The sequence below is a fragment of the Ictidomys tridecemlineatus genome, chromosome 15 (assembly GCF_052094955.1).
Source record: "Ictidomys tridecemlineatus isolate mIctTri1 chromosome 15, mIctTri1.hap1, whole genome shotgun sequence".
NCBI lineage: Eukaryota > Metazoa > Chordata > Mammalia > Rodentia > Sciuridae > Ictidomys > Ictidomys tridecemlineatus.
This window is the reverse complement of record NC_135491.1, coordinates 49,047,639-49,062,238: the sequence shown is the minus strand read 5'-3', so window position 1 is coordinate 49,062,238 and position 14,600 is coordinate 49,047,639. Positions and strand designations below refer to the sequence as shown.

General features: G+C 43.1%; 1 protein-coding gene across 7 annotated transcripts in view; it reads right to left on the bottom strand.

The window, feature by feature from the left end:
• Positions 1-14,600, bottom strand: part of Hydin (HYDIN axonemal central pair apparatus protein) — a 358,781-nt gene that overhangs the window by 56,671 nt on the left and 287,510 nt on the right. For all 7 annotated transcript variants that reach the window (XM_078032635.1, XM_078032636.1, XM_078032634.1 and 4 more), the window contains 7 exons: positions 14,243-14,425; positions 12,941-13,060; positions 10,086-10,245; positions 9,807-9,979; positions 6,289-6,487; positions 2,438-2,537; positions 997-1,096 (listed from right to left, as the gene is read on the bottom strand). In XM_078032635.1, coding sequence (XP_077888761.1) covers positions 997-1,096; positions 2,438-2,537; positions 6,289-6,487; positions 9,807-9,979; positions 10,086-10,245; positions 12,941-13,060; positions 14,243-14,425 — 1,035 coding nt within the window. The remainder of the gene's footprint in view (positions 1-996; positions 1,097-2,437; positions 2,538-6,288; positions 6,488-9,806; positions 9,980-10,085; positions 10,246-12,940; positions 13,061-14,242; positions 14,426-14,600) is intronic.

Sequence of the window (14,600 nt, the reverse complement as noted above, 5' to 3'; positions counted from 1 at the left end):
GCTGACTCAGGACAGTGGTGCAGGGACTGGACAGACACAGGAACTTAGGTGGAAGTGAACACCTAGAGTTGCTGTGGGCGTCTGGCTGTCACTCCATGCTTCAGGAGACCAGCTGGGTCAATTGCTACCTGCATGGTGCCTCTGCTTCCTATTCCTTGCATATTCAACAAACCCTGCTCATCTTTCCAATCAAAGGGTGACTCTATTACATGCAATATAAAAAAGCAGAGCTAAAGTCCCAGACATGATCTAATCTGGAACTCATAACCAGGCAAGAGTCATCCTTCACTAATTCCAAAGTGACAAAGGCTTTCCTCTAGGTTTGTTTGGCTTTGATTTATACTCATTGAATTCAATTTGCAGTTTCATTGCTTCTAATGGACGGTGCGTTGGGGTCGGACCTCTCTACTTTCAGTGTTATTTTAGCTTTAAAGAAATGATTGTAATGATCACCAACATGCTGAATTGCTCCCATCTCTGTAAGATGAAGTCTTTTTGTCATATGTGAATTCCCCTGGGAGAAGGATAACTTTCCATAGCCATTGCCTGGGCTGCAGTCTGGCACTGCCAAGGAGGATGGCATGACCTGCCTGAGCAACCTCTTTCCTTTCCTCTACCCCAAGCCACCCTTTCTTCTCTGAAGAACCTCCCCTTGTCAGTCTCAGAGGATGAAGCCAGGCTCTAGTCTCCACCCTTAGGACTCCTCCTGCCCAGACCTCCCTCTCCCATTCTCTTCCTCCCTCCATGCCCAGACCCCTGTGGATCCAGATGAACTCAGAGGCCCTGAAGGTCTCTGTTAAATGGCAGAGTTAAGAACAGTGTAAAAATCTCTGCTCTTAGTGGTTGGAATTCCATTCATTTGAAACCAGAGGAGATAAAAAGCAGAGAAGTTTCTTCTAATTTCCTTGATTCACTTAAAAAAATAATCTCCTAGACAACGCCCTTCTTGCCATGCGTGCACATGGATGGCCACACACCTAATATGGCTCAGGTTACCTGAACATGATCTCATATTTCCCTCGGTTCTTCAGTTGAAGGGGCTGCTTCGTTTCCTCCATGACCCTCACGGTCCCAAAGTCGAGGCCTCCTTCAGCACCTGTAGAGACAGGGACCCAGGTGAGCGGGCATGGGAGCTAGAGCAGAGGAACTTCCTGCTGAAGTTCACATGGAAAACTATAGTGACGAGTCTTGGCAAATAAGCAACAGCTACTGTTCTTGCCCTCAGTTCATCTGGGCTCCTCCTTCTGTTTTCCACCCCAATTCACTGTCTTTTCTTGTCTCCCATTAGCTAAAACTTACAGTATTTTAAAAATTTTGTGCAATTTACTGAGTTGTGATAGTACATATACATTTGTGTTGTTTTACTTAGCATTATATCATAAGCATTTTCCCAAATTAGTAAAACTCCTCAGGTGTGATCTTAGAGGGAGCATGAAAACTTCTGTGTCATGGCTGCTTAGTAATTAACAATTTTAGTCCTACAGTAACATCATTCTATTATTCACAGGCATTTAGATCCCCTGCAACTTTTCATGATTATAAATAATGCTGCAGGAAAGATCTTGGCACACAGGACTAATGACATCTAGGGTAAGGTGTAGTCCCGGTATTCTATCATATTCTCTGAATTTTGATAAGAGACCCATCAGGGAAAGGAGGGACAACAGAGCATTGCATGCTCGGGAGAGACATAACTCGGGTATTAGGACAGCATGGCGGGCAGAACAATACCCCTTTCCCTTAAGATATACATCTTGATCCCTAGAATCTGAGAACATGCTACCTTCCATGGCAAAGGGGAATAAGGTAGCAGATAGAATTAAGGCCACTGTCTTTAGAACATGGAGATTAACATGGTGGCCCAGTGTAATCACAAAGGTCCTTAAAAGTGGAAGAGGATTGCAGAAGTGGGGGAACAAGAGAGGTGGCAGCCTGAGAAGGATATTGCTGGGTTTGAAGATTTAAGAAGGGGACAGGAGCTGAGGACTGTGGGCAGCCTCTGGAACCTGCAAAAGCTGAGGAAGTGGATTCTCTCTAGAGCTTCCAGGAGCACAGCCCTGCGGACATCTTGATGACAACTTACCGAGACCCATTTTGAACTTCTGACTTCAGAACTGTAAGATAATAAATTTGTGTTGTCTTAAACCAGGAGTTTGTGTCAATCTGTTGTGGCAGTGATAGAAAACTAATGCTCAGAAATGAGGTCTGCAAATTTTACATTTATGATTACCCCTTGCTAATCATGAGTTGGAGAAATTAGAATTTGTACTAACATTACTAACATTCCTCAGGACACGCATTACCAATTGCCAAAACTGTCCTCTCCTGCACCAACGACCACCATGGTACTGACAATACATCAGCTTTCCTCTGTGCGGTACTACGCCACATAGAAAGAGACAACTTCCAGACACCTTTGGGGAGGGGCTCAACAGACCTTTGGGGAAGGTGATGTCCAAGGCAATGTCATACGCTTCTGCAAAAACCAGGATGTTTTCAATCTGAACAACACCAACAAGATTTTCTGCATCTAAAACCTGTCAGATAAGAGACATTCTTCAGTAAAAGCAAGACCCACAAGGTGTTGGGAGCCTGAAATATGAACCATGCAAGTGAGAATCCTGAAGGGGAGATGGGTGGGAATGTTTTTGAGATGTATCTAGCTAGAGATCTTTCATTATCCTTAGGCATTGGTAGATTGCTCTTCAAAACACCCTCTGGGCTATGTTGGGATGGGGAGCTGTCTCTCCCCACCCTTTTGTGAGGTTTAAACTAACTGGATTATCATTGCTATATACTGACATTTAGGCTGAGTAGACATTGCAGGAAGGTGTTTTCTAGAACTTTTAAATCAAATAAACCAGAAGAACATCTCCAAATATTTGCTATGGAAAGCCTTTATATTCTGTCTTCCTATCACTTAGAAATCTTAATTATGCTGGGCACAGTGGTACATGCATGTAATCCCAGCAGGATTGGGAGGGTGAGGCAGGAGGATCACGAGTTCAAATCTAGCCTCAGCCTCAGCAACTTAGCGGGGCCCTGTCTCAAAATAAAATATAAAAAATGGACTGGGGATGTAACTAAATGCCTCTGTTCCTGGTACAAAAAAAATTGAACTATTCTACTTTCAAAATATGGAAAAGTGCTGGATTTTTGTAGGAAATAAGAGTGTTTGATGTTTCTCTATTGGAAACTTCAAGTGTTTTATTGATGTGAACTTGGTCACCAATAGACCCACAGGCTCCAGTTGCTCACTGACCCTGCAGTTGCCTCACCTGTTGGGGATTGGGGATCCCTCTCCCATTGTCCTGAGGAGCCTCTGAGCTGTGGCAGTCTGTCGGCGCCACCTGACGCTGACCCCAGAGACTAACCAGGAGGTGAATAAGGGTCTGGCTGCCAGGAGAAGAGCTGCTGGGTGGTGGGCACAGAGCTCCCCCATCTGCATGGAGACCACCTCCTCCCTGCGGAAGCCTCCAACTGGAAAACTAAGTGGCCAACTTTCCATCATGTGTGCTTTTGGTGCCAAGGGGAAGTCGGTGGCTGTCACCAAACTCAGGTTTTAATTCAGAATTTCCGTCTTCTTTCAACACACATTTGTCAGCATTCCACAGAGCAAATTGGATTGCCCTGAGTTTTGCTTTCTTCCTTTCACTGCTCGCCCTCTGATGGAGCTGTGAGGAGGACAATGGACCGAGTGTCCTCAGACCTGTCGACTGCAGATATCCAGTGCCCTGAGCATTCTGTTTGCTTTGTTCCTCCATGGGGGAGGTAAGATTAATTTTTTCAATTGAGAACAATAAGAAGGACAATTTAAGAGATATAAAAATGAAATAAAGCCAGTCTGCTGGAATATTTTCCAAAGGGATGAGAAAGTAAGGCATTTCCTCCTCTAGAAGTTGGAGAAGTGTAATCTGAGAAAGAGAAGCCATAGTCCACCTTGTGGGGTGCCAAGGAGACCAACTCTGCCTTTCCCTGGGCTGGGATTCAGCTGCTGTTTGGCTGGGATACACAGGGATAGTCACAACAGTCCAAGGACTTTTCACTGCTGTCTCCTGCACCTGCTGATCATGGGAATCCCTGGACTCCCCATGACCCAGCAATTACAGGATAAAGCTGGCACGGCCAGGGGACTCTAGGTTCCTACACTGGCCATGTGGCCTGCCAGAGACCTGCTAAAAATGTTGAAAACCACTGCTGGGCCTTATATATTCCTGTGGATTGAATGAAATCTATCAATGCCTGTTCTCAGTGATCTGAAAGACTATCACAGGAAGGGGTTAGGAGAGTAAGAGTAGATCCACTGACTGACCCCCAAAAGGCAGAAAGAGACTTAATGTAAGTTATAGAGAGAAACCGGAGCTCAACTTAAAGAAGAATTAGCACATCTATTTAAAGGGAGACCAGGCAGTTGGCATGGCAGGAGGTTTTCCATCCCTGGAAGAATTCATAGAGAAGGGACCCCTTGAAAGCTGCAGAATAAACTTAGCATTAAAAGTCAATGGCATTCATTCATTCATTCTCCCAGGCCTGTGTGAGACACTGATGATATGATGGCAAGGCAGGCAGAAGGAGGACATCCTCAAAGATACGTCTACTTAATCCTAGGACTTGTGAACATGACCTTAAAGGGGAGGTCTTTGCACATGCAATTAAGTCAAAGAACTCAAGAAGAGGTTCACAACTGAATTATCTGGGCCTTAAATTCAGTAACATTGCCCCTTGGTATCCACAGAAGATTAGTATCAGGACCACTCTCCAACTCTGCTGGATGACAAAATCTATGAATGTTCATGTCCCTTATATAAAAGGCTGTAGTATTTGCATAAAGCCTAAAAATTCTCCCATATACTTTAAATCATCTGTAAATTACTGATAATACCTAATATGCTATAAATGCAGTATAAATACTTGTTATACTACAGTGCTGAGGGAATAATGACAAGAAAAAAGGTCTGTCTGTGTTCAGTACATATGCAAATTTGTCTCCCAATTTTTCCACACATGGTTGGTTGAATCCATGGATGCAGAACCCACGGATATAGAGGGTCGACTGTATCCTTATAAGAGGGAGTAGAAGCAGACAGACAGGAGAAGGCCCTGTGAAGGGAGGAGTAAGATTAGAGCCACTTAGTCACAGCTGAGAAGCACCAGCAGACGCCAGAGGCCGGAGGGTGAGGAAGGATTCTGCCCTAGACCCTTCAGTGGGAGGGAGCACCACCTGCCCAAGTCTTCATTTTCGATTTCCAGTCTCCAGAACTGTGACAAAGTAAGGTCTGTTCTTTCAAGCCACCCAGTTTGCAGCAAAATATTACAGGAGCCTCTGAAAATCAATATAGATGGCAGATAAGGCAGGGGAGATTCTGCCCTGATGGAGTTCATATAGGAAAACAGAGAAAGAAATGGAATAATGTCAGAAAGGGGCGGTTCTCTGAAGGAGAGAAGATGGTGAGTGACCATACGTGCTGGGGATTCCCTTAGGGGGATGATTAGGGAAGCCCAGTTGAAGCAGCATGTTCAATACAGAGCAGGTGTCTACTCCCCGCAGAGCACAGGGACAGAGTCCCAGCAAGGGGGCAGGAAAAAACTCAGACAGCAAGATGGGAGCCAATGAGCAAGGGCAAGGGTGGAGCAAGGTATGGCCCAAGTCAGGGAGGGTCTCCGAGCAGGGAAGGACACGGGGCTTTATTTTACTACAGCGGGTAGGCAGCGAGGTGCTTTAGGAAGGCAGGGGGGGGGAACCGGAATTAAAGGACATTGTAAAGATACCTCTGGACACTTTAGAATTCTAAGAGGGAGAAAAGTTAGGAAGCCTCTGCTGCAGTCTAGATGAGAGATCCCATAAGTGGCCTGGATGAGGGTGGTGGCAGCAGTGTAGACAGAGACGTGAGTGGGGAGAAGATACACTGAGGGGCAAAGTCTGGGTTAGAGGGGGGTCTGTCAAGAGAAATGGGGATTAAGGATGATTCCCAGGTGTTTACTAAAATAGGAATCTGACAAGTGACTAGGCTTGAGGTTTGGAATCAGGAATCTAATGCTTACCTAGGAATAGTAACTCCATTTACTCATTCATTCCACATTGATTGAGTACTCTGCTCTTGGCAGTAAGAAATCAGCTCTGAGAAATACTGCATTTTTGAAGCTTGTAGTTGTGTGCAGAGCAAGATATTGTGGGCTGGGGATACAAGTCAAGGATCAAATGGGAGCATGCAATAAGAAGACCCGACTTTTGTGCACCCAATGTGCGCATATTTTGGTACATGAGCACACGGCGGTGTGACGCCTCACCTCCAACCGAATGGCCTTCTTGAGGTTGATGGGTTTGGAGGGCTGGAAGTGTATATTCAGGCTGTACTTCCCTTTGGGTGGGATGGTGCCCTGCATCATGGACATGGAGAAGTCTTCGCCCAGGTGCTCCAGGCTGGTAACCCGCCAGGCCACAGACAGGGGCGTGACATTGTGGAGGAGAACTGTCTTGGATTCTTTTCTGCAGAGACCAAAAGGAATGTCAATTTTAAACGAATTTTTAAAAATCAAAGTTTCTCTTTTTTTTGTGTGTGTAGGGGTGTTTAAAAATTTCCTTAACCCCTATTTCCTGCTTGTTTTATTTAGGTCTCTTAGCTTATGGGGCTGGGCTAATCTGCACGGTTTAAAATTTTTTCCTCACATATAAGTCAGCCCAAATTATCCCAAGTCAAAATTCACAGAGAACGCTGTATGAACTGCTCTCTCCCCTTCACCCAGATCCACCAGTTTTCATTTATGCGCTTTGCATTCACATTCTCACTTGCATATCCATATTATTTTTGTCAGAACCCTTGGAAATTAAATTGGAGATAAACGTGCTCCTTTACCTTTGTACATTTTGGTATATGTTTCCTAAGGACAAGAACACTTGTTAAACCAAGAGGATCTGACACTGATATAACGTGATTACTTAATCCACAGTGTAGATTCAAATTTTATCCTAATAATTTTAATCCTAATACTCAAGTTTAATTCTAATAATTTTTAAAAGCTGTTTATATTTTTCCCAGTCAAGGATTCAATCCAGGATCAGATATTGCATTTACTTGTCACATCTCCTTAGATTCCTTTAATTTGGAAAATTTCTTTTGCCTTTCTTTGTGTTTTTTGACATGGACATTTTGAAGAGCAAAGAGCAGGTCAATTTGTAGATTGGTATTCATATTCTCTCTCTCTCTCTTTCTCTCTCTCTCTCTCTCTCTCTCTCTCTGGAACCAGGGATTGAACCCAGGGGTGATTTACCACTGAGCTACATCCCTAAGCCCTTTTCATTTTTCATTTTGAGACAGGGTCTCACTAAATTGCTGAGGCTGGCCTCAAACTTGTGTTTTCCCCTGCCTCAGCCTCCTGAGTCTCTAGGGTTACAGGCATGTGCCACCTCAACTGGACCTTGTAGGCTGTTTCTCAATTTGAGTTTGTCTGATGCTTCTTCATGTTTGGATTTAAGATACTCATTTTTGGCAGTACTGAAAAGTTGCTAATGTGTGTCCTTAGGGCCTCTTATCAGGAGTCCCACGATGTCAATTTGTCCCAATATTAATGATGTTAGTTTTGATGACTTGGTTAAGATAATGCCCACCAGATTTCTCCATTGTCAACTTATTATTTTTTCCTTTATAAGTAATAGGTAGTTTGTGGGGAGACACTTTGAGACTATGCAAATATCCTATTCCTTGTCAAAGGTGCACCCACTAGTTTTAGCTTTCATTGATGGTTATCTAATTTGAGCAATCTTCCCATGTTGTGTTCTGTGGTCAAGAAGAACATCCCATTCTCTGTATTTATTTATTCATCTACTTATTTATAGCAGTAGCTTCATGATTATTATTTGATATGCTATATTCCATTACCATCATTATTTGTCTTGACAATCAAATTGTCTCATAGTTAGCTGGTTGGAGTCCCTTTGAGTTAGCTCTTCTACCTTTCTGCTGAATCGCCATGATTTGTTTAGTGCTTCTTTACTTCCTGGTGCAAAAAAAGTCTCCACTCATCTGGTGCTTCTTGTACTTTCCCTGCCCTAGCCTTAGAAGACATCTTTTCCCTTGGAGTCCCTATTTGGGGGAGAGAATGATAGTAGAAACCATATCTAGATGTTGGTGTGCTCCTTGCTACTGGTTATCATTGCTTCCAGGCCCTCCCACTGACAGAGCTAGGAAGTGTGTGTGTGTGTGCGCGTGCGTGACACACACATGTATGCATCTGTGTATTAAAAATCATGACTTCATAGTGAGAACTTCAATTCCAAATTAATATCACAAGGTACATTTTAATCTCCCTTTCTCTATTGTAGCTCCTTCTGATTATAATTTAAATATATTGTGGTCAGAAAACATATAAGACTTTGATAAGTTGAAATTTAATGAGATATGTTTTATGGCTCAGTACTCTATTGCATATGGTATAGGTATGCTTGAAACAAATATTGTAGTTGATGGGTGTAGTGTTATCTAAATTTTAATTAGGTCAAGGTAATTAATAGTGTTATTTAGATATTTTTTCTGTGCTGATATTTTGACTAGTTTTTCCTCTGTCTTTCATAGAAGGGTACTTATGTTTCTAATCATGATTTTATGGATTTGTCTAATTGTCCCCTTAGTTCTACTGGGTTTTGCTTTAAGCATTTTGAAGCTCTGTTCTTAGGTACACATATTTCTTTTTAATATATTTGTTTTAGTTGTAGATGGACATAATACCTCTATTTTATTTATTTATTTTCATGTGGTACTGAGGATCAAATCCAGTGCCTAGCTTCACTTGTGCTAGGCAAGTGCTCTACAACCCCAGCCCCATATACATACGTTCTTGATACTTGTGTCTTCCTTATGAATTTTTCCTTTTACCATTGTTAAATGTATCTCCTGCTTTTTCTTTTTTTTTGATACCAAGAAATTGAACTCAGGGGCACTCAACCACTGAGCCACTTCCCCAGCCCTATTTTGTATTTTATTTAGACACAGGGTCTCACTGAGTTGCTTAGTGCCTTGGCATTGCTGAGGCTGGCTTTGAACTCGCTATCCCTGTTTATCAGTGGCAACATTTCTCAATGTCTCAAAAATGTTCTGGCATTTTCTTTTGTCCCTTTGGCTTTCATTTCTTTCTTTTTGCCTGTATTTTTTGTTTCATTCCTTTGGTTTAATATAATATTTTAATTGACTTTAAGGTATACAGCGTGGGTGGATGAATCTGGTTTCTGACCCATTTTTTTCTTGGGAAGATGATCCTGGGATAAGAAAGAAGATAGGCGACCAGCTCTAATCTCCTTGTAAAAGTGACGTTAGCTGGATCCCATGGTAAATAGGCCAATAACATTTCCTAGGAAAATAATCCTTAGATTTGGAATGTTAGCAGATGTTCCTGCTTTAGGATTGCTTACGTAGATAAATTTGGAATCTGTATTTATGGAAATGGACTCCCTGGACAATATCACATAAGCTAGGTGACCACCTAGCACAATTATATGTTTTATAATCAGTTATCCCTGCTGAGAGAAGTTATTCAAAAACCTCACTTAGAGTCTGAGTTGTTAATTTGGGCCAGAAAGCACATGCCTGGTGTGGAAAGGAAAGACCTGGGGAGTCATAAGAGAGGTCCCTAGGATTATTTTTCTAGGGCTTCTAGCCATCCTGGTTTGCACAGGACTAAGGAGTTTCCCAGGATACAGGACTTTCATTGCTGAAGCTGGGAAAGTCCAGAGCAAATTAGGATGAGTTGGCCACTCTAGAACTAAATGTTTTAAAAATTCCATTCCAGTCCTGGGCATCATTTAGAACTCTGACCTGTGGAGCAAGAGCCGGTCAAAATGTATTTGTTTGGGCTCTAGCTCGAGTTCTGGACGGATCCCCTGGCAGGTTAATTTGAAGATAGCTGGCTCTGGGTTCTCCTTGATGCAGCAGACAATGCTGTCTTCAATGACGCCAACTGCAGTAGGGTAAGCCCACACGGTTAGCATCTGATGGAAGAATAAAAGAAAGGACGTTTATATATAGAGGATGCCAAGGCCTCAAATTTCCCAAGAAACCCTGGCCATGTTGGACTTATTTTCCAGGCAATTCTACCTGTTTCTCATTGGGTTTCAGAGTCATGTTGACAGGCTCCAGAAAGTAGGTACTTGCTTTGATGTCATTCTGAAAACAGAAGAATGCCTCCACCACCATGGGGGAACTGTTCAGGATGGTCAGCGTCTCCATGTTGCCTGGGAACAAGGATGACTTGTACCTGGAGACAAACAGAAATGGGGATGAGTTTGTGAGGATGGAATGAGAATTCAGGTGGCAAAGGAACCTCTGCGGTGCAACACCATTCAAAAGGACCAGGCAGAGGGATGGTGGCTAAGAACATAGGACCTATTGTGCACACTTGCTTCAAGAACACTATACTGTATCTGGGTGCCCCCTAAACCTTGGAATCCTGATCTCTGAGAGGGATGATAATGCCTCTTAAGATTGCTGAATATTAAGTGAGATCATACACCTGAAGCTTTTAGGAGAGCTGGAGATATCAAAGGCCCAATGAAGAGTTGTTATTATTGCAAAGAATTCTGAGAAATATGCAGATCTGCCCTTCCATGTGCTTATATCCCCAGGAGAGATTATCTTTTGAGTCATTTGCTATTTCACTTCTGTGTTGGAGGTGACCTCATTCACCTCTTGGCATGGATTCATCTGATCTTGTTCACTGTTACTAGGCTGTTTCTGTTTCTTAGTGTTTAAGGAGAGATCCAAAGAGTTGAACGCCATGGCCACTGGAAGTTGCTATGCTAATGGTAAGTAGCAGAAAAGGAACCATAAGAGAAGGTTCAGGGAATAAAGATGTACATCATCAGACCAGAGCATAGATCAGGAAAACAAAAACAGCTATAAAAATCTTTGGGCAGGCTATCATGGAGGACAGCTGGAGAGAATGACAGAAACCGAATCAATGTCAGAGAGACAGAGAGCTTTGTGTGTGAATAACTGCAAAAGGGCCTGTGGCCTACATCTGACTGATCATCACTGCTACCCAGCACTGTGCTAACAGGTTTCATATGCATTACCCAGTTCAGTCTCCCCAAATCTGTGAGGTGGGCACTATTATATTCTCATTTTGCAGAGAAGGACATTGCGGTATTATTGAACAATTTGAATGGGCTTTGTTTTAGACCACTGTAATCACATTCTTCCTAGATTATTGTTGTCTGGCACAACATCCTGGCCAATGTCAATGCTGCCCCAAACACATGCCTCTCTGAATAGTCAGAATTTCCCTGATTCCCACTCCTGGATTTCTCTGTATGTCCTGCCCATCAACCTTCAGTCTTCCTTCCCAAGCCCTGCCACTGGGCCTTGAATGTCCTTGCCATCATCAGTAAACCCTCTTTGCCTTCAGTTTCTAGTCCAGCATCTCAGGAAATAAACCAGAGGTAATAAGGGAGGACAAAAATGGCCCATCGGCTCTACCAAGAAAGCACGAAACCAATGCTCTCTATTTATCACAGCAAATAAGAGACTGAATGGAGAGTTAAGTTCCATTTCCCATCTCATCTCCTTCCTATACAATAAGAAATTTGTATAAACTGAAAAAACTAGTAGCATTACACATTTATGATTACTAGGCCTCCAATTTGCCTGATAATTTTAATCTATTTCTCTAATATGCTTTCTTTCTTTTTCCACAAAAAATGCTTTTCATATCTTCTCCATTTCTTCAGCATTTTTTAACATTAATTTTTTCTTAGTTTTCGGCGGACACAACATTTTTCTTTGTATGTGGTGCTAAGGATCGAACCTGGGCCACACGCATGCCAGGCGAGCGCCTACTGCTTGAGCCACATCCCCAGCCCCTCCTCAACATTTTTAAACTTCCTCCACTTTCTTCACTCCTGGGAGGGTGACCTCACACGTTGTAAATAGACACAGTTGCATAGGGAGCTCCTCACCATTCTAACCAAAGCTGTGACCATACTGTCTCCCAAAGCCATGCTCCTACTGTGAGATGATGGTGCTTCCTCCTGGCAAAGGCCAGCATCCCCATTCTGTTGTGCTGTCTCAGGGAGCTATGCCATTGGGGGACCTGACTTTCTCCTGAGACTCCAGGGTGTTTCTTCCTACCTACCCTTGGCAGACAGCCACCAGACTTCCCTGGCCTCATCTCTCTCTCTCCACCTTGACTCTATCCCATCTCCCCTCCTAGACAAGCTTTTCCAAAGAGTTTTCTTCACACCATGTCTTCATTCTTTCACTGTTCATTGATTGCTCATCCTATTAAACTTGGGATTCACTCTCAGGAGTCCCCCAAAAGGACTTTTACTAAAGGCCCTGGTGATCTCCATGTTGTTAAACCCTGCGAATGTCTATGCCTTTATCCTTCTGTCCTCTCAGTGCATTCAACAAAAATGATCCTTCTTTCTTCTCCTGGATCCATGACACCACCCTTTCCTGGTCTCTCTTAATAGCTCTGGCCCTCTTTCTCATCTCCTTTGTGGTTCCTTCTGTGCATGGTGAGGTTCTCTGGGGCTCCATCTTTGGCCCTTCTCTTCTAAAATTCTTTCCTCTTAGCCCATCTCATCTGTGCCTATGGCTTTTGCTGTCTTGAAGACAGAGCTCTCCTTTGAGAATCCAAATCATATATCCTATTCTCCACTTTAGATGGCTTCTAGAGATATCTTTCAAGCATCTCAAACTTCACAGATCCCAAAGAGACCTCTTGATCCTACTCTTCAAAACCTGGCCCTCTCCCAGGGTTTCTCATTTGGTAAAGTGGTGTTCAATTCATCTGGGTGTTTAAGCATAACGTAGTTATCCTGATTTGTGATTTGGTTCTAACTGACATCGAATCAGCTAAAGCTATGTCTACATAAAAAAAAAAAATCTTGTACTATGCATAAGCCCAACCCAGGCATTTGAAAACTGTTTTGAAATAAGGGAACACTTACTTATCTCTTGATTTTCCACAAAGGAGTGGTCCAAAGGAAAACTTCTCCAAGCTCATAATATACTGCTTAAAGATGACCTCATTTGGCTTCATGTCCTTCTTCCGCTGAGGGAATACCACTCTGAACCCAGGGGAGGAAGAGGTGAGGTGAGCTACTTGAATGGAAGTTCAACAACACCACTTGATGTGTGTAGAACCTAGCGCTCCCTGTTCTGCAAAGGGGCCAAGTGTCTGAAGACCGTGACTAGTAAATGGAGGAACTTTGTCAAGGCTTTCCCACCCCAAGGGAGGACAGTAAGGTTTGCACTTCAGAGAAAATATTCCAGGGGTATCTGCCACAACAAGGGCTGATAATAGAGCTGAACTGGGCATTCTGTTCCAGTGAGCCCAGCTAGAAAAATTTCCAAGAATCTCTATGGAAAACTAGTTCTTGGTTCAATGGGGCCCTTTGGTGAGAATTGCAAAAGGCTCCTCTGGATAGACATGTATAAAAGGCCCCCTCCTCCAGGGAATTAGCCCCGCTAGCTTGCTCAGCCAGGAATCTCTAAGTGGTGCATAAACTACACAGGGGTGTTCAGCTCAGAAAAAAGCCCACCCATGGAGATTAGCGTGCATATTTGCATTATAAGATGAAAAAATCCTAGAGCAAATATGAAATCGGTTTAAATTTGCATAACAATTAAATAAGCAAATTAACTTGCCCTCCCCTTTTACACTTGATCTAACTGAGTCTGGAACTCACTTGTGGCACCGTGCCATCTCTGAGGCTCTTGGTCAATGTCTGAGACACTGAGGCCTTGTACAACAAAAGGGTCAGGAATGCTGTACCAGTTCTATGTTAATATTTTTTTTTTATTGTTGGTCGTTCAAAACATTACATAGTTCTTAATACATCATATTTCACAGTTTGATTCAAGCGGGTTATGAACTCCCAACTTTACCCCGTATACAGAATGCTGTATCACATCAGTTACCCTTCCATTGATTGACATATTGCCTTTCTAGTGTCTGATGTATTCTGCTGTCAGTTCTATTCTCTACTATCCCCCCCTCCCCTCCCCTCCCCTCCCCTTTTCTCTCTCTACCCCTTCTACTGTAAATCATTTCTTCCATTTGTATTATCTTGTCTTACCCCTCCTTTCCTCTTATATATCATTTTGTATAACCCTGAGGATCACCTTCCATTTCCATGCGATTTCCCTTCTCACTCCCTTTCCCTTCTATGTTAATATTAACAGCAGCCTTGTTTAAAGTACCATGAAGGAAAACGATAACCTTTTCTTTTGAAATAAAATACACTTACTTTGGGTCTTGGCAAATGTACGGGTAAGTGCAGACACCTCGGCAATAAAGCTGGTACTGGCGGCGAGTTCCAAGTATCTCAAAGTTAAAGGTTTGATCAAAGTTCCCCAGACTATTAGAAGAGAAGTGTACTCGGAGTGTCACCTCTCCATTGGCTGGCACGATCCACCGGAAGTGATTCAGCCTGAAATGACCACACAGACTTTTTTTTCCCCCCACTTTGGGTACTGGGAACTGAACTCAGGGGTACTCAACTACTGAGTCACATCCCCAGCCCTATTTTGTGTTTTATTTAGAGACAGGGTCTTACTGAGTTGCTAGTGCCTCGCTAAATTGCTGAGGCTGGCTTTGAACTATTG